The 27,166-nt window shown below is 35.4% G+C and overlaps 1 protein-coding gene across 13 annotated transcripts in view; it reads left to right on the plus strand.

The window, feature by feature from the left end:
• Positions 1–27,166, plus strand: part of Mycbp2 (MYC binding protein 2) — a 252,489-nt gene that overhangs the window by 115,388 nt on the left and 109,935 nt on the right. For 12 of the 13 annotated variants that reach the window (XM_052732538.1, XM_052732541.1, XM_052732539.1 and 9 more), the window contains 10 exons: positions 3,424–3,515; positions 6,474–6,608; positions 8,194–8,277; positions 11,138–11,234; positions 12,367–12,559; positions 12,914–13,188; positions 17,308–17,529; positions 20,768–20,959; positions 23,354–23,560; positions 24,596–24,727. In XM_052732538.1, the coding sequence (XP_052588498.1) occupies positions 3,424–3,515; positions 6,474–6,608; positions 8,194–8,277; positions 11,138–11,234; positions 12,367–12,559; positions 12,914–13,188; positions 17,308–17,529; positions 20,768–20,959; positions 23,354–23,560; positions 24,596–24,727 (1,629 nt within the window). The remainder of the gene's footprint in view (positions 1–3,423; positions 3,516–6,473; positions 6,609–8,193; positions 8,278–11,137; positions 11,235–12,366; positions 12,560–12,913; positions 13,189–17,307; positions 17,530–20,767; positions 20,960–23,353; positions 23,561–24,595; positions 24,728–27,166) is intronic. The other variant, XM_052732540.1, reaches the window with a different exon arrangement.

The following is a 27,166-nucleotide window of genomic DNA, read 5'->3' on the forward strand; positions in this document are numbered from 1 at the left end:
TCATGTGTTTTATTTAAACAGGCACAGAAACACAGCTTCACAGAGTTGAACAAGTGCAACATAAGCAAATGTAACCCACCTTAAAATAATACTCTACATTTCCCCCTATTTGTCAAAATGAAAATAAAGGTTTTGACTTTAACATAGTGTAGCTAGCTACATACAACAAAAAACAGTTATCAAGTAAGAATTAATTTACAATGCTCAGTCCATTTGTAGTTAACATATTCAAAGAAAACAATGCATTATCTATCCTATCTTAGTGAATCCCAAGTTTTATACCTAACTTATTTTCTGTCATAACTAAGGAAAACTACAACTATAATTATTTAGTCTTCAACTCTATCAAAGACCCAGAAGGATGTAATGTTATCCAACAACAGAGACATTTGGATGCCTGGACAGTCACCTAAAGTTCCTCTGCAATGTTGGGGCATCCATCTTCGGCCTACAGGCCTAGAAAATCTGGCAGACTCTTCTATAAAGCAGGAATTTTGGACTGTCCTGCCTTGTTGTGGCAATGTTCATCAGTTGCTTTCCTCTGTGTCCTGCAGAATATCTGGCAGACTATTCTGTGAAGTAGGAATTTTGAAGGGTTATTCTATCTTGTTTTTGCAAAGTTCAACCGTCTTTTTCCTATGACTGTCCTGCCTTGTTTGGCAAAGTTCAACAGTCACTTTCCTCTGTGTCCTGCAGAATATCTGACAGATTTCTCAGTAATACCCCCCAAATCAAGCAAATATATCAAAGCTCTTGATAACTTTTGAAAACAGTCTACAAAAACCTCAACCGGAACTGAATGCTTTTAAAAATGTTTACTTTTTTCCAGTATTGATGATAATATGTTAGAGACACCATAAGAATGAATTTAGTAAAAATTAAAGTTCCTATAGTAATATATATTATAGGAACAGAATAATGCTTAAGAATACCTAGCACACATCTATGTTTATACTAAAAATTCACTAGTTTCAGTCTTTCAGGTGTATTTCAGTGTACCTCCTTCAAAATGGTTTAGAATGGCTTGATTCCATAAGACAGAAAAACAAATTCAGTGAGTTGTTTAATTCTAGAAGATGATACTCAACAAGTTCATCATACATATATATATATATATATATATATATCATATGATGTTTATGTATATTTGATAATACCCAACAAGCTTTTCAAGATGATATATATTTCTCCCTTCTGGTTCTAGAGTTTTTTGAGGGGTAGAATATTATACATCATAGTGACTGTCTTCCTATGCTAAAAGAAGGCCTTTAAAGCACTGCTTCTCAATCTTCCTAATGCTGACACGCCTTCATACAGTTCTTCATGTTGTGGTGACCTCCCAACCATATATTATTTTATTGATACTTCATAACTGTAATTTCACTACTGTTATGAATTGTAATATAAATATCTGATATGCAAGAGACCTGATATAGGACCCATAAATGGGTTGTGACCCACAGATTGAGAACCAATGCCTTAAAGGGCCCAAACAGTATCAGAATTCACTGGAACATCTGTCTGACTTTGTTATACTTGCTGTTTCACTGTCCTTTGTATACTAAGGCTTGTTGATTCTTCCTCAGATATGTTAAGCAATGCAACCTCAGGATCTTTGCACTTGCTCTTCTCTCTAGCTACAACTCTTATCAAGACCTGCATATTTCACTTCCTCATCACCTTTGACCTTTACTCCCTGCTGAGTTATTTAAAATTATAAATCCTATTCCCTGCCACAAACTTATCCCAATAGCTGTTTGTTGTTGCTTGTTTTGTTTTGTTTTTTTTCTGGTCTGTATTTTTTACCCTTGTGTCCAGTTCCTAGAACTGTGACTGTCACATTGATGAGTTTAAAAGTATTTGTTGAGTATCAGCGAAGAGGCAGATTATAGTCAGATCGTTATATTATGCTATAAAGAGAGACCACTGAAGAATTTTACACTGAAGTATTCCAATCAAATATTCTTTTTAAAGAAATTACTAAGTGCCATAGACTTGCCTGGCATGTAAGGACCAGAGTTCAATCACTACTGATTAAAAAAAAAAAAAAAAAAGACAAGCTAGTAAATATAAGCTGGATTAGAGCAGGGGTGCAAGGGCTGGAGGGTGGGTAGGAGGTATGTATGGGGGGGTGTGGAGTTAAACTGGTTTTAGAATCCCTGAAAGAGTAGACACAGTGGTGGCCAGGAAGTGTGAGTACAGGCTTTTTAAGGTGTTGCCACTCTACAGAACAGGGACAGCAAGAAGAGGAAGAGGAGTCATTTACTTTAGAACAAAGAATATTGGGGTCTCTGGGGCAATTCAGTTAAGTCTAAGATGGAAATAGGTTTCCAGGACCTAGGATATGGTTGAAAACCAGAGACTACTGGCATGGTACTGTTCAATAATTTTAAATGCATTTTAATAACTTGCTGCATTTTACTACTATAACTCTCCAGAAAAATGAAGGTTTTACAAATATTAGTTCATTTTTATTAGAAGAATTTTAATTAAATTATAATGACATCACTCCCCTACCTTCCTGGTCCTCCCTCTAATCCCTTCCATGCCTCCTCCTTCTGACTCCTCTCATGTACCCCCTCACTTCTCTTTTATAAATGTATAAATATATAAATACATAAATACAATCTGCTGAGTCTGTTTAGTGTGGCTTGTATGTGTCTGATTTCAGGACTGAATACTTGGTATTGGATAACCATTTAGGGGCTTTTTTTCTGGGAGAAGCTAATTCTCATAATCCATTTTTTAAAAGATCTCTTTTCTCATAATCTCTTTTTCCTTAACTAGACTCTTATTTTATTTCAAGTTCTTCATCTCGTCCTTTTCCATGCTACTTACTGTACTAGCTTTTGCTACCTGTGTTTTTTATGTTTTGATGACCCTATTATGACTCCTCAATTCCTCTGTAGTAATATTTTTATAATCTTTTGAGCAAGGTTTTTCTCTCAGGGTTCAACAAATATTCTTTCACTCAATTTGCATAATTACTATGAGGTGAACACTGCTAATAACCACCTCATTTTTTATGGAAGAGGACATTAGATCCCAGGTCTTCACAGCTGTTAAGTAATGAAGCAAGAGTCTGCCTCATTTAGAAAATCTTAGTTAAAATGCTTTGAGTTTTTTTTAAAATCCTTTGAAAGTTTGTATTTCTACTTTATTATATCAGCTACAAAATTTCCAGTATGGAACTAGAATTAATATAATCATAAAATATTGCATGATTCCTATTTTGAATGCATGTATACTTATATAATTTATTTACTTACTAAATTTAATATTTAATTTAGTAAGTAAATTTAAATAGTAAATAAGAATTTTTATACTATTTATAGTTCAGTTATATTGGACATGCACAAAATTGTAAACACTTAGATGTGCAGAACTGAATGATTGTGGTGAATTTGTTTTTCTTTCCTCCAGCTATTTGAGTTGGGTCCTGATGGAGGAGACCATGAAACTGATGGAGACCTTCTTGCAGAGACTGACGTGTTAGCTTATGACTGTGCTGCTAGGTAAACGTTTTGCTCATTATTCAGTATATTATTTACATACTTGAAATTAAAATTCTATTTTAATTTAACAAATGCATTTCAGAAGGAAATTTTGAATAATCTATTGATAAATTGGGAAATTTAACTATGTAAAGTTATGCTTCACTTAGTGATGGAGATACATTCTGAGAATTTTATTGTTAAATAGTGTGAATATCATAGAAAGTCTTTACATAAGCCTAGATGATATGGCCCTGTAAACCTAGTATGCACTAGGTTTAGCCACATAGTTTAGCCACCATCCATTATATGTGATTTTTTGTTGTCTGAAATCTTGTTATGTATGAGTGTATTAGAAAGTGTAGCTATTCCTTGTAATAATGTTACATTAAAACTATTAAACTTAATTTTTATATGGTTAGATGAATAATTCAGTACTGGAAATAGGAATATATAAAGATTTTGCACAAGTAGTTATATTAAATTCTTAGAGAAGACAAGTGTACTAGTGCTCTAGTGATTGAAACAATCATTCATTACTAGTAACATTTTATATATAACATACATATATAAATATAAATATATATATATTCAGTTAGCTTTAGTAGGCCATATTTCAGATCCCCCCTGTACTCTGACATGACATCAGTAGTATATGCTTGATTAATAACACTTGGGGCAGTGGCAGGGCATAGGTATGAGCTTTGTTGAAGGCTCTTGGGAGCTGACTTGGATTGGAATATTTATTTATAAAGTTTATTAGTATAAAGAGACTTAGGGTTTTCAGTCCTTTTTGGTATCCTAAGAATTATTTCAACACTGCACTATTATACATTAGTGATTTGATCCAGGGAATATTGTGATGGGAAAAACATAAACTGAGCTTTATAATAGTAAAAGTACACTATAGTTCCCAATAATAACTTTGTTTTAAAAAACACTAGTCAGTGGCTAGGGGAAATGGCTTAGTCAGGATGGTACAACACTTGCCATGTAAACACAGCAGATGGGAGGAATGGGGTTGGGAGTAGAGATAGGTGACCTTTAGCACTCACTGGCCAACCAGTCTAGCAAAAATCAGTGAGCACCAGGTTTAGTGAGATACCCTGTCTCAAAAAATAAGATAGAGAGCAACCAAGGAACTCTCAATGCTGATATTCACAGACACAGACACAGACACAGACACAGACACACACACACACACACACACACACACACACACACACACACATACACCATCATCATCATCATCATACAAAAGTAACCGTAAAAGGTGCATAGAGGCTTTTTTGCTAATAAAGGTACATGTTTTCAGAAATCAAGGTATGACATTTGTTTTACTTTTATCACCAAAGACGTACTTTGAGAATGTAAGAGTATTTCTAAAAATAAATAAATAATAAAATAAAATGAAAGAGTAATCTAAAGAAAGACTGGTCTATTTCTATTTATTTATTTATTCTCTTATTTATTTATTTATTTAGGTTTTGTCTGTCTATCTATCTTTCTTTCTATCTATCTATCTATCTATCTATCTATCTATCTATCTATCTATCTGTTTATTTTGAGACAAGGTTTCTCTGTGCCTCCCTGGCTGTCCTGGAACTCATTCTGTAGCCCAGGCTGCCCTCGAACTCACAAAGATTCTCCTGTCTCGGCCTGTGCCACCACTGCCTGGCCCTGTTTCTTTACTTCAAGTATTAGACCAGCGTTCTTAAGCTATAGGTTGTAACTCCTTTGGCAAACTTCTGTTTCCAAAAACATTTACATTATGATTCATAATAGTAGCAAAATTATAGTTTGAAGTAGTAGTGAAAATTATTTTATGGTTGGGGGTGTCACCACAACATGAGGATCTGTATTAAAGGGTCACAGCATTGGGAAGCTTGAGAACCACTGCCTTAGACTCTATCATGTTGTTGTTACTTTGTAATCTTTACTATTTGTACAAATTCACTTAAAGGGGACATTTCAAAAAAGATAGTTTTCATTAAACTTTAATATACCATTATCATTTGCTGTTTATTTTTAGCAGAGCATTATGATTCTAAGATATAAATTGTGATGCCTTTGGTAGAGAATCACCTAGATTTTCTTCATTAGCTTACTAGGCAGGCCCCAACTTTTATGGGTAGCATTTGTGTCTTTTTTTATTTAGTCCTCATTTATCCATCATAATGCTTTAACAAAGCAGGATCCCCTCTTGTATCTTTTCACACAGATCTGTTCATAGCATGCTCCTTCTTCCTTACTGCTCTGTCTTTTTCTCATTGTCAAGACCAGGTAGTTCCTCTGGCTCTGCCACCTGCCAGGTAGTCTTCCTTTTAGATGTCATTTTCTGTTAAATTATTAACTTTCTTTACGTGTAGTTTCTGTTCTCTGTACCGGGCTCACTTCCAAACACTATCTGAATTAATTGTCACCAGGCAACTCAAGTAACTAAACCTTTCCCCCCTTTTTATTAGTTAAAGGTTTTTATTGGAGGGGATTTCATACATGAGAATGATGTATCTGCACATCAGCATTCTGATAAACTGACACAGAATAATTGTAGTAATTTGCCCCAAATTTCTAAGCTAGCAAGTCATCACCCAGGATCCTTGACCAGAGAGTCATTTTCTTGACATGCTATCCCTCAGAACACTTAGCTAAATAAATAGCCTACAAACTAAGGACGAAATTCCTTGTCTGAGTAATTTTTAATGCTTTAAACAATTTAAAATATTTTTCTTGTTTTAATTTGAAAGTTTTATAAAATTTAAACATATTGTAGACTCCATAAAGAAAATAATTTGATTTTCTAAACATAAGGAACTGAAACTTGTTTTAGTGTCTGAACTTTAAGATTCTGTTAGAATGAGATTCTTGTTACACAAGAATCTTAAAAAAAAAAAAATCATGGGTTTTGGTATAAGGTAGTTAAAAGTAACTACATGTAGCAGACAAGTGCAAAGGTATTTGCCTTCTTAATTTCTCTAGAGAAAAATATGCAATGATGTTTGACGAGCCAGTTCTCCTGCAAGCTGGATGGTGGTATGTAGCGTGGGCTCGAGTATCAGGTCCCAGCAGTGACTGTGGGTCTCATGGACAAGCTTCAATTACCACAGATGATGGGTAAGTGTAATTTTGAATTTGACTTATGTAACTCTTATTTTTGTTTGTGAGATCTTGTTCTGAAATTCCACAGAGTATTAATATAATTGCTGAAAATTAAATTTATGTAAACTTGTGTGTTATACAACCAAATATACTAAATGAAAATCTAGACAGAAGGGAGAAGACTGCATTATTCTTGTCAGATGGTATATGTGTCTTTCTGGGTATTGAATTGTTTATAAGCTCTATAACCTAATTAAAGATTACATAGAGGAAGGATGCAGGATACTGATGAATTTGTGTGTGTGTACATATATATATATATATATATATATATATATATATATGTTCATATTCAAAATTAGATTGATACTGCACAATCAAATAGTTTGTAAGATTCAAAGTTTCTGTCATATGAAATGATATTATCTTAATTAAATGCAGAGAAAATTATACTACTTTCAGATTAGGAAGAAAGCTCAGCCAGTAAAGTGTTTGCTACACAAACATTAGGATCTGAATCCAATCCCTAGAAACCTTGTAAAAAGAAAACTGTGATGTGGTGACATTCACCTTTAATTCTAGCACTGGGAGAGCAGAGACAAGTACATCCCCGGAGCTTGCTGGTTAGCCAGCCTAGCCTACTTGAAAAGTTCCAAGCCAGTGAGGGAGAGACCCTTTGTTAAAAACAAAACAGTGATTGGCTCTTCAGGAGTGATACTCAAGGTAGACTTCTGGCCTCCATGTACACACATACACAAGTGCACCAGCACCCACAGGAACATGCACAAAATAACGAGACACTCTGTGTACATTATTTCATTTGATTCCCTCAATAAGTTTTGAAGCAGCTGTTCTCATTCACATTCAGGAAATTAGAGAAATAAAATGGGAAAGCAATATTCTTAGAATAATGATGTGGTTACCCTATACAGAACCCAGCCTTCTTTCTACTCTACTAGTTTGATCCTAGTGTTTGAAAGTACTATGATTTGTAAGAGAAATTAATTTTTATTCTTCTTGAACATGGTAGTATAAAAGGTACATGCTAATTTTTGAGGTGAATTCCATGTTGATGACTATTTAAGGGAAGTTGAACCTGCCATAGGATGTTTCTCTTTCAGCTCACTGTTAGATTTTTGCTAGAACTGCATTCACCCAGAATTGCATGGTTGTTATATATAGTCCATTCAATTTGGAATATCGGGACACTTGGAGGAGGCTAAAGTCCCTAAATGTGTCTGTTTAAGCGCTTTCATGCACCGAACTGGAAATCTTTAGTTCCAAGCTGACTGCTGAGGTGAAAACCAAGCTGAAGGATGGGAGGCAAGAGGCTCCGGACATCTAGGAGTTCCCATCAAGTTCAGTCCTTCATTTCATTGATAATTCATCAGCTATAAATCAGGGCACTACTTTTTCATATGTGATTCTTTAACAAATAAATAATGTTCATTAGCATAAAATTTGAAAACATTATTATTAAATTCCTAACAATTATTAAATTATTAATTTCCTTATTAGTAACTTTCCAAATTATTAAATTCCTTTTTAACCTTAGAGCTTGTCATTTTTGGTGTCATACTATTCCTTTTTTATCTTTTAGAGTTGTTTTCCAGTTCAAGAGTTCAAAGAAGTCAAATAACGGTACTGATGTAAATGCTGGTCAGATACCTCAACTGTTATATAGGTATTTAAACATTTTTATAGTTAACTAATACAATTTATTCTTTTGTTGTGCTGAAATAAAACCACTATAAAATATGGAACATAATAATGGGGAAATTATTGAGCAAATTAATGTTTTTTGTTGGTTTGTTTGTTTGGTTTGGTTTTTCGAGATAGGGTTTCTCTGTGTAGCTTTGGTGCCTGTTCTGGAACTCACTCTCTAGCCCAGGCTGGGCTCGAACTCACAAAGATCCTCCTGCCTCTGCCTCTCGACTGCTGGGATTAAAGGCGTGCACCACCATTGCCCGGCTTGAAAAAATTAATGTTATACTGGTAAAATATAGCTAGTTAAAAATATTTAGATAGTATTTAGTAAACTTTTATGAACACTTTCTATATCAAACTTAATTTAACATTTTGCATGACTCAGGGTATCAATATTATAATATTAACAATATGCTAATAGCTGTTTGTCTAATCTTATTGATTTTAATACCAATTTCAAAATGTTATAAACTAATAAAGTATGTCTTAAAAAATGTAAGGTAGAATGGGAGAATATTTTAAACGTGGACCTAATCAGTTTATTGTGGTTTTTCTTTTCTTTGTGCTCGACATTAAACCTAGGTTCTGACACATTTAGGCAAGCAACCCAATCCTCTGCTTTGTCTCTAGCCTGATAGTCTTACATGATTTATTTTGTGATAGAACACATTAGAAAATCTCTTATTAATTTCCAGTTTTAGTTGAAATAGTAAAATGTTCATGTTGTTTATTATATTTAACAATAAGAATTTTAATTAATTCACAGTAATTCAAAGGTGTATTGACATATGTCATATGCCAATGTATTTGTCTATTTTTAGATTACTTATAAACCCCCATTAAAAATATTTTTTCTTACTACACATTGTCCCCAAAAGTAGAAGAAATAACTTTCTTCCATGTCTTCTCTTCTAGTGATCACTAAAAGAATTTGAATGTTAGAAACTTCATATTTCTCCAGAAAGAATTTTTGATTTTTGGTTTTTTTTTTTTTTTTTTTTTTTTTTTTTTTTTTTTTTTTTTGGTTTTTTGAGACAGGGTTTCTCTGTGTAGCTTTGCGCCTTTCCTGGAACTCACTTGGTAGCCCAGGCTGGCCTCGAACTCACAGAGATCCGCCTGGCTCTGCCTCCCGAGTGCTGGGATTAAAGGCGTGCGCCACCACCGCCCGGCGAATTTTTGATTTTTACATTATCTATTGTAGCCATTGTTTTTGATATCAGTAGTATTTTGTCTGTTTGCTTGTGAGCCTTGACCTTTAACAGCTGAGCCATCTCTCTAGGCCAAAAGTACTTTTAGAACATGACAAATTGCACTGGAGTGCTTTTATGGACTACAGTTGACTATATGTACATTACTAGGGAATATGACATAATATGAATTATGTTTTTAATGGTAAATATTAAAGTAGATTATTTCACTATGGCAAAATGTACATTTGAATATATTATTTTTATTCTTTGGGAATTTCACAATATATCTTGATAATGTGTACTCCATTCTCCCCCTAACTCATTCCTGATCTACCCTTTCATGCCCCTCTTTTGCCTTTCTATTATCTTTTTCCTGATTTCTTAAGATATAGATTTTTTTAAAGGTGAATTTTCATTCTTTCTAATATATACACTTAAGCCTGCAATTTTTTGTAGTTCATTGGTTGAATTTTTATAATCTTTGATGTATACTGATTTTAATATTTAGTTACTCAATATTTTATATTTCATATATGAATACTATATTTATATAATTTTTAATCTTCCTTCTCCCTTTCCATCTTGTACTGTGGCCACCATTCCCTCTTAAATTCATTACCTCTTCTTTAATTATTATCGTTATATACCCCCCCCACACACACATACACGTACATATGTATATATGTATATATATGTGGATAGGTTTGTAAGTAAATAGGTAGATAGGTAAGTAGATAGCTAGGTAGGTGGGTAGATAGATGATATATAGTACTGAGTCCATTTATTGTTGCTTTCATGAGTTTAGTGCTGACCACTTGGAATTGGATAACCTATCAGGAGCTCTTCCCTGTAGAAAACTGATTTCCCCTCTTTCAGCCACCATTGATTCTTCATCTGTTGATAGGATCATGGGAGATTTCTCCCATCCACATTGACAGGTGTCATTGTGCAAGTCTTGCTTGGACAACCATATTGTTGAGATTTTGTGGGCATAGCTTCCTTGTCAATATCTAGAAAATATATCTAGAGTCAGGCTTCCTGGTCCCCTGGCTCTTAAAATCTTTCTACTCACTCATTTATGATTTTCCCTGAGCTTTAGGAATAGGGTTGCATTGTAGATGCAATTATCATTTATTCTCTACCAATTGTGGATCTCTGTAATAGTTTCCATCTGTTGTGAAAGAACCCACTGACTTCCATTTGTACTTTCCATATGCTCCTGGATGTGGGGCCATTTACTGGAGCATGGTTGGCTTACAAGAGGTCACACCCCTAAAGAAATCCTACCATTCTTCTCTCAGGAGTCATCATCACCTATCCATAGCTCCTCCCTTTCCCCTCCATAATAGAATGGTGACTAGCTTGATCTAAGCTGGTACTGTGCAGGCAATCAAAGCTGCTCTGTATTCATGAGTACAGCATTCCTATCCAAGTCTAGAAGATACTTTTAGCTCCCTTCCATCCAAACCTCGATCTTAAAATCTTTCTGTTCTCTCTTCTACAATGATGCTTGAGTCTTGGGGGTAGTGGAGCTAATGTAGATGTTCCATTTGTAGCTGAGCATTCCACCAATACTGAAAATGTACATTAAAAATTGTCATTGGTCATTGATTTGAACGTAGTATATTGTTTATCTTCTACCACCAGACTCCCAACCAGTGATGGCAGTGCTTCCAAAGGCAAACAGCAAACTAGTGAGCCTGTACACATTTTAAAGAGATCTTTTGCAAGAACTGTCTCAGTGGTAAGCCATTTTTTAGATTTTCAGCTTCGCTACCCATTGCTGAATTTTGATTCTAAGACTGTCTCAGCGTAATTTTATAAATTCAGATTTGCCTTTATTTTGGTGTTTATTTTTTTGGCAAAGATAATGTGTACTTTTAAATAATGGGAAAGTAAAAATGTTGCCTATAATTTTACCATGCTCAGCTGAATTGGCCTTTCTGTATCTGAAATAACTTGTGACTTTTCTAACTAGACACTTAGCCTGCTAAGCAATGAATTTGGTATCTTTTTATTAAGATCAGGACTGTTTTCTTTTTGTCTGTTCTAATAATTTTTATATGTGTATATAAATGGCCTTGTGGTCATTAGGTTATTGAAATTGTTTATATAAAAAATGTATTCAGTCAGCCGGGCGGTGGTGGCGCACGCCTTTATTCCCAGCACTCAGGAGGCAGAGGCAGGCGGATCTCTGTGAGTTCGAGGCCAGCCTGGGCTACCAAGTGAGTTCCAGGAAAGGCGCAAAGCTACACAGAGAAACCCTGTCTCGAAAAACAAAACAAAACAAAAAAAAAATGTATTCAGTCATTTATTTTAAATTTTCATTTATTGTATCATACCAGCAATCATCTGGGCCTTGGTGAGGACTGGGGAGCAAAGTGGTCCACTCTGAGATACTATAGTGTTTGCCGTCAAGTACGTGTGATGGTCCATTGAGAACTGCAGAGAAAGCCAACCCTAAAAAAACAAAATCCAAATAGTAATTTTTTGTTAGTAACTTCAACTCAACTTTTCAAGAATTGGTTATGGTTTTTATTATACATCTTAATATATAAGTAATTTATATAGAGTGATATAGGTATCACTGATTTATAGTATTTTAACACTACTTTAAATTGTTATACTGTATTGACATAATTTCAAAGAGACATGTAAATTATGAATTACTTCTTTTGTTCTCTCCATATTTATAAGATAAATTAGCTAGACTGGTAAAAGGAAAATGTAAATATGTATACAGGTATTTTATTTCAGCTCTCAGAACTCAGCAAAAAAGTTAAGATAGTTTTGAAGTGGCATGCCTTTATTCTCTTGTATTCAAACTACAATGTCATTTTAACTAATTAGTATACGTTTTTCATGTTGTGGATTAGGAATGTTTTGAGTCATTGCTAAGTATTCTTCACTGGAGCTGGACCACCTTAGTCTTAGGAGTTGAAGAACTTAGAGGATTAAAAGGGTTCCAGTTCACAGCCACGCTTCTAGATTTAGAGAGACTACGCTTTGTGGGGACCTGTTGTCTGCGGTTATTGCGAGTCTACACCTGTGAAATATACCCAGTATCAGGTATGGAAATTAAAAAGAAAAATTGGAAAGAAATCATTTTAGAGATTAAGAAAATTAATATAGAGATAATACCTTTAAGTTGCTCCCAAAATTAAAAGAGAGAAAAATGTTACTTTTAGATTATATTTATCAAATAGAAAAATTTCAATCACAAAGTTAGACTTAAATACTCATTCCAGTTCTTTTTTCTAGGTAGATTTTTTTTAAAAAAAATATTTTGTAGCTCATTTAATCTCTAAGCAGTTTCATTTCTAGGTTTTGGTGTTTGATTTTTATTTATACAGTAAATGACTGAATTATTATTTATAGTAGTAAATACTTTGGTTTATTAGCACTTTTCTTATTTTCTCAAAGCTACAGGAAAAGCAGTTGTAGAAGAAACTAGCAAATTAGCAGAGTGTATTGGAAAAACAAGAACTTTGTTAAGAAAAATTTTATCAGAAGGAGTTGATCATTGCATGGTGAAGTTGGATAATGACCCTCAAGGATACCTCAGCCAGCCCTTGAGTCTTCTGGAAGCTGTCCTTCAAGAGTGCCATAACACATTCACTGCCTGTTTTCACTCTTTCTACCCAACTCCTGCATTACAGTGGGCTTGCCTTTGTGATCTCCTGAACTGTTTGGATCAGGTAATTTAAATTTATAAAATGTTGGTTGAAAATAAAATATATTGCTTAATGCTCTGCAAGAAAATCAATTTAAATGCTCATACTTTATTAATTACTAAAGGTCAGTTAGGAAATCTGCTTCATGTGTGTCATTTGTATTGCTAAAATTTAAAAGTTTGTTTCCACCCCTACCTTAATCTTACTGGCATTTATAAACTACAATATGCAGCTTCAGAATGCATATTTTTCCAGTACACATAAAATGTTCAGCAAGATAAATCATATACTTTGACATACATACATCTAGTAAAATTTAAAACATTAAAATTTTAAAGAACGCTGGCTGCACATCTAGAAGACCCAGGTCTTATTCCCAGTAATCACATGGAAGTTCACAACAGTCTGTAACTCCAGCTCCAGGGCCTCAGACATCACTTCTGGCTTCCTGAAGCTCTGGGCTCGCGTATGGTGCATAGTCTTACATGCAGGCAAAATGCCCATACAAAAGACTTCAAAGAGGCTAGTCTACATAGCAAGTTCCAAGGCTACCATACCTCAAAAATAAGGGCAAAAGGAGGATCTTAATTGCTTTATATCCATTAAAGAACAGAACTCATTATTTAAAACTTTCCCACAAACAAAAAATTCCTAACCCAGATATTGTCATTTATAGAGTCTTTAAACATTTATAAAGAACTAACACATTTAACAACTTCCTTCAGAAAACATAGAAGGTAACTGATGACATGCCTGATAATCAAACCTAACGTATTATGAGAATAATAATGGACAAATATCACTGAGACATAGTTATTCTGATAATACTATTGAGTTAAAAAATCATAAATGCTGTATCATTACCAAGTGTTATTTATCTTGAAATGCAGAATTAACACCTAGAAATCAATAGAATTTATTGGGCTGGGCTATGATTGAGTGGTAAATTATTTTATTTTTGTGCTTATTTCCTAGCACAAATAAGAGTTCAATTTTCTATACTGGGGTAAAAAAAGAGTCCATAGTAACTCTTTTAATAACTCAAAATAGAGAGAAAATTATATTATACTTTGAATACCTATTTAAAATACATTTGACAGAATTAGCAGTTAGTCAGTGGTACAAACTTTGCAAACAATGATGTAATGAAACATCCCAACCTGATAAAAGATCCCTATGAAGAATCTGTAACTAACATCTTACTTAATGGTAAAATGATATTGTATTGAATGCTTTTCCAAATTTGGAAACAATATACTAAGTGTGAACAATCCACAGCTAATATCCTACTTACCAGTGAAATAATGAATCTTCCTCCTTGGAAACTTGTAGCTAGAGTTTTCCTGCCTGGCCCACAGTCAGGACAAATCTCTCTCACCTGCCAGTCCCACAGCTCCTCAGACCCAATCAAGTAAACACACAGAGATTTATATTACTTATAAACTGTATGGCCATGGCAGGCTTCTTGCTATCTAGTTCTTCTATCTTAAATTAACCCATTTCTATTAATCTATAAGTTGCCACGTGGCTCGTGGCTTACCGGTATCTTAACATCTTCTCATGGCGGTGGCTGGCAGCATCTCTGTGCCTCAGCCTCCCACAGCACTTCCCCTTTCCTTTCTTTTTTTTCAAAAAAGGTTTTAATTTTCACATAGTAAAATTACATATAACAAAACAATTATCAAGCAAGAATTATAGTTACAATATCTAATCTATTTGTATTTGGCAAAATTAAAGAAGATATCCTATCCTATATTTGTGAGTCTAATGTTTTGTATCTAACTTATCTTTTATCATAACTGAGCAAATTATAACTATCTAGCTTCAACTACATCAAAGACCCCAGAAGGATATACTATTACCTGAGAAACGGGAGAAGGATGCAAGCAACTTTCAGGAGTCTTACAGGTGGACAGAGACATTTGGCAGCCTGGAGAGTCACCTAATGTTCCTTTGTAAAGTTGGGGCATCTGTCTTCAGCCCACAGGCCTAGAGTCTCTCAGTCATTTCTCTCTGTGTCCTGTAGAATGTTTAGCAGTTCCTCTGTGAAGCAGGAACCTCAAGGACCATTTTGCCAAGCAAAGTTCAGTGGTCACCTTCCTATGGGTCCTGCATGCCCAGTTGATCAAGCAGTCCAGGCAAGAACACTTTCTTGCCCAAATGGCTATTTTTGCCAAGGTGAAGATAAACTCCATAGGGAGTGTCTTCGATGCCCATCCTCCTCTCTGAAGTAAATCAGTGCTGCCAGGAACGCACATGTCTCATTGTCCAGAAAGTCTAAAATTTTAAAACATTTTAAATGCCATATTCTGTAGGTCTTTGAAGTGTTTGAAGATTACCTATCTATCTGAAAAATATCTATGTATACCTAGAAAACTTAACTAACATGGCTACAAGTATGATTATCATAGATGACTAATTATTAATCTACTTTTTAATTATCCATTACAATTTTAAATGACCCATACAAACATAATACCTTAACAAGAGTAAAAATATACATACAGTATAGCAAAATTAACTTTAAATTTGTATCAATAAACTAAAATCTATACCAATGTAAAACATTTCAAACAAGTTGTTGCTCTTTAAAAGAAGGTTCATTAATCTACCCTTTTATCCTATCATTATCTATACTATCCCCTTTTTTTCTTTAGAAAGAGATTGCATTTATAAAAATATTGGTTTTTCTCTGTCCCACACCAGAGGGCTCTTCTGATATGGGACACAAGAATCTCTCAATTTTTTTTTTTTTTTTTTTTTTTTTTAAGCAATGTGTTTGGGTTTAGAGAAGGAGTAAGCCAATTCCATCTCCAAAACCAGCTTATATTTGGGAATTTGGGCGTAGCTTCTCTTACTACTTCCTGCTGGAGGGGGGCGCTCTATCTTATGGGGACACAAAGAAAATTTTAGGATTATGGAGTAGTCCGTGTACCAGAAACACCTGAATTCCACTAGTGTCATGTCATGATTCAGGATTTTGAATTCTGGAAATTGTTGATTTTTTTTAATTCAGCTATCCATTCTTCTTAGCTGTGTGTATGTGTGGCTTCATCTTGGCATCCCATTCTTCTCCACATCCCTCTATCAAATGCCAGTCTACTATTGAGAGGTGTGAGCTTAGTTACTCTTCAAGAATAACTGTTTCAGCTGCTGTTCCATTGCACATCAGAAGCCATCGGCCCACTGTCTGTTCAGCTGCCTTCGAAGAAAAGGGCACTGTACCTTTTCCGGATTGCAAAGGCCACTTCAGGGATGGTGCCATATTGTCCTGGCCTCAGAAGATGCCTTTTGATAAAACCACAACTACACTTGTCTTGGCAAGAATCAGTAGTCCTTTGTGTTCTTGCCACTTTTGATAATATTGTAATGGAAATGATAGTGTCAAGTCTGTACCCTGCTATCCTCTAATTCATTAGCATCAAAGTGGTACCCCAGTCAACTTTGATCCATTTAGGACAGTGTATGTTACTGGTACTTCCCTAGAAGAAGAATATTGCCTGGACTAATGGGTAAATTAAGTACTCTCACCTTGTGGTCTCCCTTTGCTAGGCTAGCTTTTGCAACATTGGATCAATATGATATGTTGCTTTGCTTTTATGCTCGACTGGTAGCACAAATGTTTGAAGAACTAAGTAATGTGTGCATGATTTTTGTGAATTAGGATTTCCTAGGTTGATAAGTTTAAAAAGTTTGAAAAATTGTCCAGATGTGCTAAGATTTCTCTATAAACTGGAGTATAGTAACATAATTTTGTGATCTTAGTAAAATAGTATTACAGAAGTGCAATTTGTATTTTTCATTTTTGTCAAAAGTAGTTTTAGTTCTTACAAAATTAAGTGTTTTTTGATAGATTCTAATGGGAGTTTTTTCACATCTCACATTGAAAATGATGCTAGGAAGAACTGATGATTGTAGAGATGTAGAAACATTAATTTGCTGTAGGACTGGAAGTAAGCTTTCCTTTCATCTACTTCTCCCCATCATTACTAGATAATAATTTAATTATGTTTTAATGTATTGATGTGTTCTTATCCTTTAATAAAGCCACTTAAATGACTGAGTGATAGATAATTTTGGTGTATTTGCAGAAACTTGTTTTCTATTGATGCAGTATTTGAGGATTCTTTTTGCTCTTAAAAGGATATCCAGGAAGCTAACTTTAAGACCTCCAGTAGCCGCCTCCTTGCAGCTGTGATGTCAGCTTTGTGTCACACCTCTGTGAAGCTGACGTCTATCTTCCCTATTGCATATGATGGAGAAGTGTTACTGCGATCCATTGTTAAGCAAGTCAGCACAGAAAATGACTCAACACTAGTTCATCGTTTTCCACTCTTGGTAGGACATATGGAAAAGTTAAGCCAGGTACGCCTTTTCAGAAAGCTTTTACATTGGAGAAGTAAACAACAGTCTTTTCAGAAAGCTTTTACAATGGAGAGTAAACAACAGTAAGTGGAGACATGAGTAAGTTTGGTGCCTCATCTTCCTTATTGAAAATTATATTTGACAGACGATCATCTGTTTTATGATAAGAGCTATGCTCTAATTCTCATGTTTACCTGAAAGATAAGTATCTTCGTTACTATTTCTTTCTTCATTTGTGTTTTGAGACAGGGTTTCTCTTTGTAGCTCTTGCCGTCCAGGAACTTGCTCTGTAGGCCAGGGTGGTCTTGAAATCACAGAGATAGAGAGACCTGCCTGCCTCTAGCTCCTGAGTGCTCAGATTAAAGGGATGCACCACCATGCCTGGCTAGCTTGCTTACTGTTTTATTGCCATGATAAAACACCATAACCAAGGCAGCTTATAGAAGAAGCACTTGATTTGGGGGATTGCTTACAGTTTCAGAGGGTTCATGGTAGGAAGTGTGGTGACAGGCAGACATGGCACTGGAGCAGTTGTAGCCTTGTATATCTTGATCCACTGGTAGCAGGCAGAGAGAGACTGGGTTTGGTATGCACTTTTAAACTTCAAAGCCCACCTCCAGTGACACTTCCTCCAACAATGCTACATCTCCCAACCTTTCCAAGCATTCTGTTGAATCATTTCTATTCAAACTACCACAATAAGCAATTTATTTTAAATGACAACTCACTTCTAAAAATGTGAGTATAAAGTAAATAACTACATAATTGTTTATTGCTGTATCATATGAAAGTAAGTTACAGATAACATAAGCAATCTTTTCAGTTCTGAAGTATGATTAAGAAAATGCCACAGTCCATAAGGGTGTTTGCCACCAAGCACAATTTAAATTTGATCCACAGCCTACATGGTGGAAGGGGAGCCTACACTCACACATTGTCCTTTGACTACCACATGTGTGCTGTACACACACACACCCCACACACACAATAAATAAATGTATAAAATATAGAAATAAATAACTATGAAAATGGGTTCTATAAAATAAACATTGGAAAACAAAAGACATAAGAAACATTGTTTAGTAACTGCTTTTGCACTGTTAGAAAGCACTCTAGAAAAAAATTAAAGACATATTTTTGTAAAATCCCTGTAGAAATTTAAAGTATTATAAGGGCCAGCATCAGAAAATCTCAGCCTTTCTAGTAGTTATTAATGAATGTCAAGGAAAGAAATACTGAGATAGCAAATTGTTTCTAGAAAATTAGGAAAAGTTAAAATTTTTTTCTTATAAATTTCTGTACTGTGAGATTATGAAGAAATATAGTTTCCTTATAGATGGATTTTTACAATTTAAAATAGTCTGAATATCTCTTTCTTCCATCCTTTTAGCAAGTATTTATTGTGTGCTTATTTGCTGTAATTTTAATTAGGTTGTACTTGAATTGAGTGTCCACAAACTACCAGATATTTTTAGATGATAAATTGTCATTTCACTACTTCATGTTGTCAGTGTTTTTACAGGGAACTGGAAGAATAATTGGAAAGCTAAAGCTGTGCGTTTATTTACTAAAAAGAAAGTTTAGAAACCTCAATTAGACCCTTAAATGTTCATTACTAAGTGAAATAGCTGAATTAGATATATTAACTTGATAGAACTTTATTCAGCCATTTAAATGGTATATTTACATTTGATATCAAGGCAAATGTTTAAAAATTAAAAATGTATATAAAGAGTGGTGAATATATAAAATGTCTAGGCAAAAGGCTACTTATTATAAGAGAAAACTGAGAAAAAGTAACATGGGGAATATTCTGCTATTTTTTGTCGTGATACTTTGTGCTCTAGCAAATAAAGCTTGCCTTGAGATCAGAGTGTGGAGCTAGCCACTAATTAACCGTAGAGGCCAGGCAATGGTGGCACACACCTTTGTAGATGTAATTCTGAACGGTCTTATTAAATAAGAAACACAGAGCCAAATGCAGAGTTAAAAGCCCAGAGATCGAGCAGCAGCCAAGAGCTAAGACCAAGATTGCCTTCTTATCCCTTGCTGCTGCTGTCATCCTTCCCCTCTGAAAGAGACCTACTTCCTGTGTGTCTGTATTTTTATTGACTTTCTGTTCGGCCTTCTCATTGGTTGTAAACCCAACCACAATACCTTGTCATCACTGCCTGTCTATACAGACCTCCAAGTCTCTATGGTTGGTATTGAGATTAAAGATGTGTGTCTCTAAGCTGGCTATGTCCTTAAACACACAGACTCTGCCTGCCATGTGATCGGATTAAGGGCGTGTGCTACCACTACCAGACTTCTGCTAAATGGCTTGCTATTAGCTCTGACCCCAGGCAACTTTATTTATTAACATACAAATAAAATCACATTTCAGAACAAATAAAATATCACCATACACCTTCAATCCCAGCACTTGGGGTCTCATGCCTTTAATCCCAGCACTAGGGAGGAGGAAACAGGAAGTGATATGGCTGGGCAGAGAGAGGAAGACTGGTGGAGACAGGAGCTTGGCCCCTTTCAGGCTGAGGTGTCTGTTGCTTGCTCCTTTGTCTCTCTGACCTTTTAACATTTACCCTGATATCTGGCTCTGAGTTTTTAGGAAATACTATTAGAGTTTTATATTTTAATACTAACGTGTAGTGAGTAAAAGTTAATTATGTGATTAAAGTCTTTGAAAATATACCACATTTAATATATATTCTTTCACTGCCTTTTTAAATATAATTGTTATGAAAGAACATATCCAGACACTAAGAATATGGTTTTTGAAAATTGAGTCATAGCAAATAATATCCCTGATTTAGGAAAGTTGAAACTTTTGGATTTTAATGAAATTCTAATTTCTTATCCTGTAATTTTCTACTGATAGTTTGGGATTTTGTTTTCTTTCAGAAATTAAATACCATAGTAGTTGTAAAAGAAGTATCTGTGCTTGATTTTTATAGACTCTGAAATCTTATCTTGTAGAAAGAGTTTTTAAAATGATGAATAATTGCCTGCCTATCATAAAGATAGACACAGTTTATAAACTGCTATGTAGTTAAAATAAGAAAATATGTGAAAATGTCACAAAGCTAATAAAAACATATCATGTAAATTATGAGTTAAAAAGAAATAATTCAGGTCTAGAACTTTAGGTTATGATATGGGAAGAATTTTACAGCTGAGAACTCCTGTGAGGCAAAGTAAAGCAATGCTTTGCCCTCTCTCTTCTTACATGTCACAGAGTGAAGAGAACATCTCGGGGATGACAAGCTTCCGTGAAGTTCTGGAGAAGATGCTGGTCATTGTTGTGCTTCCAGTGAGAAACAGTCTTCGGAGAGAAAATGAGCTCTTCTCCTCCCACTTGGTCTCTAACACTTGTGGACTACTGGCCAGTATTGTCAGTGAGCTGACGGCATCAGCCCTAGGATCTGAGGTAAGGAGCTGTGTTTCAAAACTGGATAAACAAGCACATGTTCCTGTAGAATAGTAATAGTGTCTTTAAGACACTGGTCTATATAGTGTCTTTAAGACACTGGTCTATATAGGCAGCCAGATCTCATAGCCTTACAAGATCAGGCCTTAGCCCCGACAACTCTGTGTGGGACACTTAGGAAGCTGTGCTGTTTTGCGGCTTTCTCACCACTAAAGTATACAGCACTCTGCCAAACACACACACACACACACACACACACACACACACACACACACACACACACACACACACGAGGAATGATATAAAAGTAAAGTATTCTTTGTTCAGGAAATTTCTCAAAGATTCTCCCCTGGGCTTCCCACCCCATCTACCCCCATCACCCTATCTATGGTAGCTTTTTCTTTGATTTAGCACTCTTAACAAATCTCCTCTCTAGATTTTAAAGGGAAGCTTCGCTTTCATCTTAAAGCCCTTAAAGCCCCGTCATATTGTCTCTGACATGATACACATTCTTTTTAATGCTTACCTACTTAAAGACCTGATCATGGCTCCCATGATCACGTTGGCCTTTGCACTAATAAAGCTCATTTCTGATAGTCATTTCAGAATATCAGCACTTAAGAAGCAGAAGCAAAGTGAAGCTAACCTAGGTCATTTAAGAAGACCCATTTCAAAGTAATAAATAAGCAAAGAACAATAACAACAGACATATTTAGCTTTCCATGTTATTTCTTTATTCATGTTTTGGATTTTTAGAAACTAATTTCCACATAGGTCAGAAATAAGTGCTTAGAAAGGAGAATGTTCTTGTTTAAAAAACAAAAATCCAGGGCTGGGAAGATGGTCCAGCAGGTAGGAGTGTACAAATTCAAGTATGTCCATGTGTCTGCACCTGAAAATCCAGCACTATAGGGAACAGAAGGAGGATCTTTGGTTCTTTATGCTGCCAGTCTAGCTCCACTTTTAATAAGAACGCCCTGTCTTTAGTGAGTGAGTTAGAGAGTGATAGAACAAAACACCTGATGTCCTTTGGCTTTTGTGTGTGCTCATGCACAGGGTATACATACACACAAAATAATAAAAAATAATTTTTGCCTTCCTGTTGTATGATCTACTCATTTTATTTTTACATTTTAAGACTCTCTCTGTCTCTTTCTCTGTGTACACGTGTGTTGTGCATACATGTGTATATAGAGATATACCTGTGTGTGTATATATGTGTAGAAACCAGAGATTGATGTTAGATGTCTTCCTCTGTCCTTATTGAACTTATTTATTGAGTCCCAATCTCAAACTCATTGTGGGAATCATCTATTGGCAGACTGTTTGTCCAGAGAGGCCCAGGTTATCATCTACCCAGCTAACCTACTGCTGGGGTTACAAATATGCTGCCATTCCAGCTTTTAAATGGGTTCTAGGGATCATACCACACGTCTCCATGTTCATAGTACAAATAGTACTAACAGAGCCATTCCCCACTCAAATCCATCTTGTAACTGCTCCCTTATTAATATACCCAGGTTATCAAAGTATGTTAAAGTATGTAGTATCTTCTTAGACCAGGTTCTTATCTGCCACATTATATAACTCCATGAGCTTGTACCAGTTGTTTTATTGCTAAATGATAAGTAATGCTCTGAAGTCAGGCCAGTAATAGTAAATACACGGTACTCAAAGAAGAAAAAGTGCCAAAGCTTTGCTCTGTCTCTGGTTACGTATACAAGTGCATATGAAAACGGGGCAGAATCTTAGTCTCAACTCTACCATAGTTCTTGTAATTGTGGTAAGATATTCATAAATTAAACTTTATCATTGTAACAGTTCTTGTGTGTAGTTAGCAAGTATATGTCTTGTTCTGTAGCCAGTGTAACAAAATTCAAGATGTATCAAATATTAAGTGTTTGATAAGGTCACCTTGAAACATTGATGGATGCCTGACATTTTATGAAGTATAATATTATTTTTCTCTTTCCACTACCTTTCTTTTTTTTTTTTTTGTTTTTTTTGTTTTTCAAGACAGGGTTTCTCTGTGTAGCTTTGCGACTTTCTTGGAACTCACTTGGTAGTCCAGGCTGGCCTCGAACTCATAGAGATCCACCTGGCTCTGCCTCCCGAGTGCTAGGATTAAAGGCGTGCGCCACCACCGCCTGGCTCCACTACCTTTCTTAACCATGTTTGATAACTTACTTGAATGCTTTAACTGATTTTGATGCTTCTGTTTTTTGTTTTACCCCCAAACAGATTGTGGCTTGATTTTGAAAATCCTGTCTTAATATAAACTATATAATTCAAATGAATGTTTAATATCTAATATGTATCCATTAGATACAATGTTTCAGTTGTTGCTATTAATACTCAGGTTATCAACTGCTGATGGAATTGTGTTGTTCACAGGTTGATGGACTAAATTCTCTTCACTCTGTAAAAGCCAGTGCTAACCGATTCACAAAAACAAGCCAGGGAAGGAGTTGGAACACTGGAAATGGATCCCCTGATGCAATCTGTTTTGCAGTAGACAAACCTGGGATCGTTGTGGTTGGCTTCTCTGTCTATGGAGGAGGTGGCATACATGAGTATGAACTAGAGGTCTTGGTTGATGATGTGAGTGTCACACCTGCAGCATTTTTCTTGCTGTGTGGTTATCTGAGTTTAGCGTTGTCAAGGCACGATGGTTTTAAACCTTCAGAAGTCTAACAGATCGCCTGTTCATGGACAACATTGAATCAGAATCAAAAGACTTATTTTACATGATTGTTTGAAGGCATCTTGATACACTTCTGCCTTATTTTATTTTTTATTGTTTTGCAATTTCTGAAAGGGAGAGATTTTTAAGTGGAATTGAAAACTAGAAAGTACATAGCTAAGCCTTTTATTCCAAGTCATGTAATTTTTTTCTGCTATTGTCATTTTTTTATGATTCTAGAACACTGTTTAAGTTTAGATGGATACTATGCCCTCTAGCAAATAAACAATTTTATTAAAATGCTAATGGAAAATTCTTCCTAAAAGATAGTGTTTTTGATTGTAGCTATATATTTCTCTATTATCAAAATTATTCTAAGTACTTGAATTTTTACAAAGTTTAGTATGAGACAGGAAACATAAAAATAAGTTTCTTGTAAATAGCATATGTTTAACTGATTTATTTGAGCAGTTACTTTTAATTAACATCTACTTCATTAGACTGTATGTGCAGTCTCTCCATGAAGATACTCAAACACTTCTAAGACCTAAAAGAATACTAGTCAGTTTATGTTTAAATCTCTTCAGGAAACAAGATAAAAAGTGAATAGCTTAGAGTAGCAAAATCTTTCTTTAGAAATGCTAATAACTAATTTCAGTTTTTTAATACATTTATTTGTGTGAGTGTGCATGCAGACATGCATCCATATTCTAAGGTACATATGTGGAGTCCAGGAAACAACTTGTGGGAGCCAGTTCTCTCCATCATGTGGGAAATCTCAGCGATCAAACTGAGGTTGTCAGGCTTGGGGACAAATTTGTTTACCTGTTGAGCCATCTCTACTAGCCCATGACTAATTTTATATATAAGGACGTAAACCGCCTAAAGACAGTAATGGATTATAATCAGGTTTGTCCTGCGTCTTATGAATTTTGTTTTTATGTATTCGTTAGAGTGAACATGCAGGAGATTCAACTCATTCTCACAGATGGACATCTCTAGAATTAGTCAAAGGAACTTATACAACAGACGACTCACCCAGTGACATAGCTGAAATCAGACTTGACAAAGTTGTTCCTTTAAAGGTAATTTCACCCATGTTTCTTTTTTAACTAAGAGGTCATGTTATACAGTTAAAAATAGTGAAAAGCAGGCTGGAGAGATGGCCCAATGATTAGGTGTGTGTATTGCTCTTACTGAGGACGTGAGTTTGAATCCCAACACCCATGCATGTTGGGAGGCTCACAATCACTGGCAACTTCAGTTCCAGAATACCCAACACCCTCTTCTGACCTCTTCAAGTATCTGCACTCGTGCATGCACTCCCAGTATACGCATGCATATACACCATTAAAAATAAAAGTAATCTTTTAAAAATATATTGAAAGTTAGTCCATGAATCTCAGTGTTAACTATGGCTTCTCCTAAGTTATCTGTTATATGCTGCTTCAACTACGTACACATTTGCCTACTACAATATAATATTCTTGGTATTGTAATGTGTTGTGCTTTGTTTTTGCACATATCAAATTCTAGTATACTAGGAAAAATTGTTAGGTTTTATTGTCAGATAGCTTTAGAGTCGGCGTAAGACAGACAGCTTTTTAAAAGAATTAGTACAATATAAGTAGGAAAGATGCAGAGTAGTATTTATTCCTTTTCTGACATGCTACATCATTCTCCCATATGAGATTTATAAATCTGGCATATTATCATTGTAGCACTTTGAGCCTCTTCTTTTGGTGAAGACGTTGAACATCCATACTGCAGTGTTATACTGACTAAGTAATGACAGCAGAGAATATGCCTCCGTGCGTGGCATAGAATTGAAACTGATTAGGTATTAGTCTGCATCTTTCCAACTTATATTGCACCAAAAATGCTTCAAAGAAAAAATGTAGTCTTAAGAGTTAATGTTAATGGGGCCACATAGGTAGCTCAGTAGTTAAGAGCACAGGGGATCCAGGTTCTGTTCCCAGCATCCACATGGTGGCTCACAACCATCCATTACTTCAGGTCAGGGGATCTGATGACCTCTTTGAACTACCCAGGCACAAAGGATGTACATAGTGCACATACATGCATATATGTAGGCAAAACACTTGTACACATAACATAAAATAAATAAATAAATATACAGAAAAGAGTTTTAGGATTTTTTCCTTCATATTAATTTTATAAATATAAGTGAATAAATATTATTTTGGAATAGAATTTAGAGTGTAAAGTAGACTCATCAGAGACTTCATCAAAAACAGCTTTGATGGCTGGAGTGCTACATCAGTGGTTAGGAGCATATAATACTCTTGTAGAGGACTGGAGTTCAGTTGCCAGCACCCACATCAGGAGGCTTATTTATCACCTGTAACTCCAGCTCCAAGGGACCCTCTGTGGTCTTCTAGCCACACGCGCGCGCACACACACACACACACACACACACACACACACACACACACACGATCTTTAAAAAAAGAAAAAGACAGCTTAGATACTGTCCTAGTCATGGTATTTGTTGCTATGATAAACACCATGATGAAAGCAACTGGGGGAGGAAAGGGTTTCTTTGGCTTACACTGACACAGTGTAGTCCATCACTGAAGGAAGTCAAGACAAGAACTCAAGCAGTTCAGGAACCCAGAGGCAGGAGCTTATGTAGAGACCATAGAGGAGTGCTGCTTACTAGCTTGCTTCTCGTGACCTGCCCAGCCTGCTTTCTTATAGAACCCAGGACCACCAGCCCAGGGCTAGCCCCTCCCACATCAGTCACAAAAGAAAATGCCTTACAGGCTTGACCACAGCCTGATCTTATGGAGGCATATCCTCAAGTAAAGTTCCCTCCTCTCAGATGACTAAACTTGTGTATTGTTGGCATAAAACTACCCTCTGGATCATAAAGCATGAGTATCTGTAGCTCTGTTTTGCTACGTACCATGTTTTATACCATATTCTGGACAGTTTTGCATGGATTTTTTTCCCATGTGTGTGCATATTTTTGTCTCTGGATAAATTTCTCCCCAAATAAAAATGTAATAGACTCACAGTTATTTTTATGTACTTAGAGTTATTTTAAGAATTTAAGCTCATAGAAAAAAACATTATTTTATAGTAATATTAGTATTTCAGTCAGTGTTCCATTGCTGTGAAGAGACACCATGACTAAGGCAACTCTTATAAAGGAAAACAGTTAATTGGAGCTGGCTTACAGTTTCAGAAGTTTAGTCCATTATGATCATGACAGGAAGCATGGTGGAGTATAGGCAGACATGGTGCTGGAGAAGGAGCTGAGAGTTGTACATCTTGATCTGCAGGCAACAGGAAGTGAACTGTGTCAATGAGTATAGCTTGAACATAGGAGACCTCAAAGCCTACCCCCTCAGCAACACACTTTTTCCAACAAGTCCATACCTACTCCAACAAAGCCATACCTGCTAATAGTGCCACTCCCTATGGGAGCCATTTTCTTTCAAACCATAACATTGATTAATATTTTATGTTTGTAATTATGCGCAGGAATTACCCATATT

This window comes from Peromyscus californicus, unplaced genomic scaffold (genome assembly GCF_007827085.1).
Source record: "Peromyscus californicus insignis strain IS unplaced genomic scaffold, ASM782708v3 Scaffold_12__1_contigs__length_115047231, whole genome shotgun sequence".
NCBI lineage: Eukaryota > Metazoa > Chordata > Mammalia > Rodentia > Cricetidae > Peromyscus > Peromyscus californicus.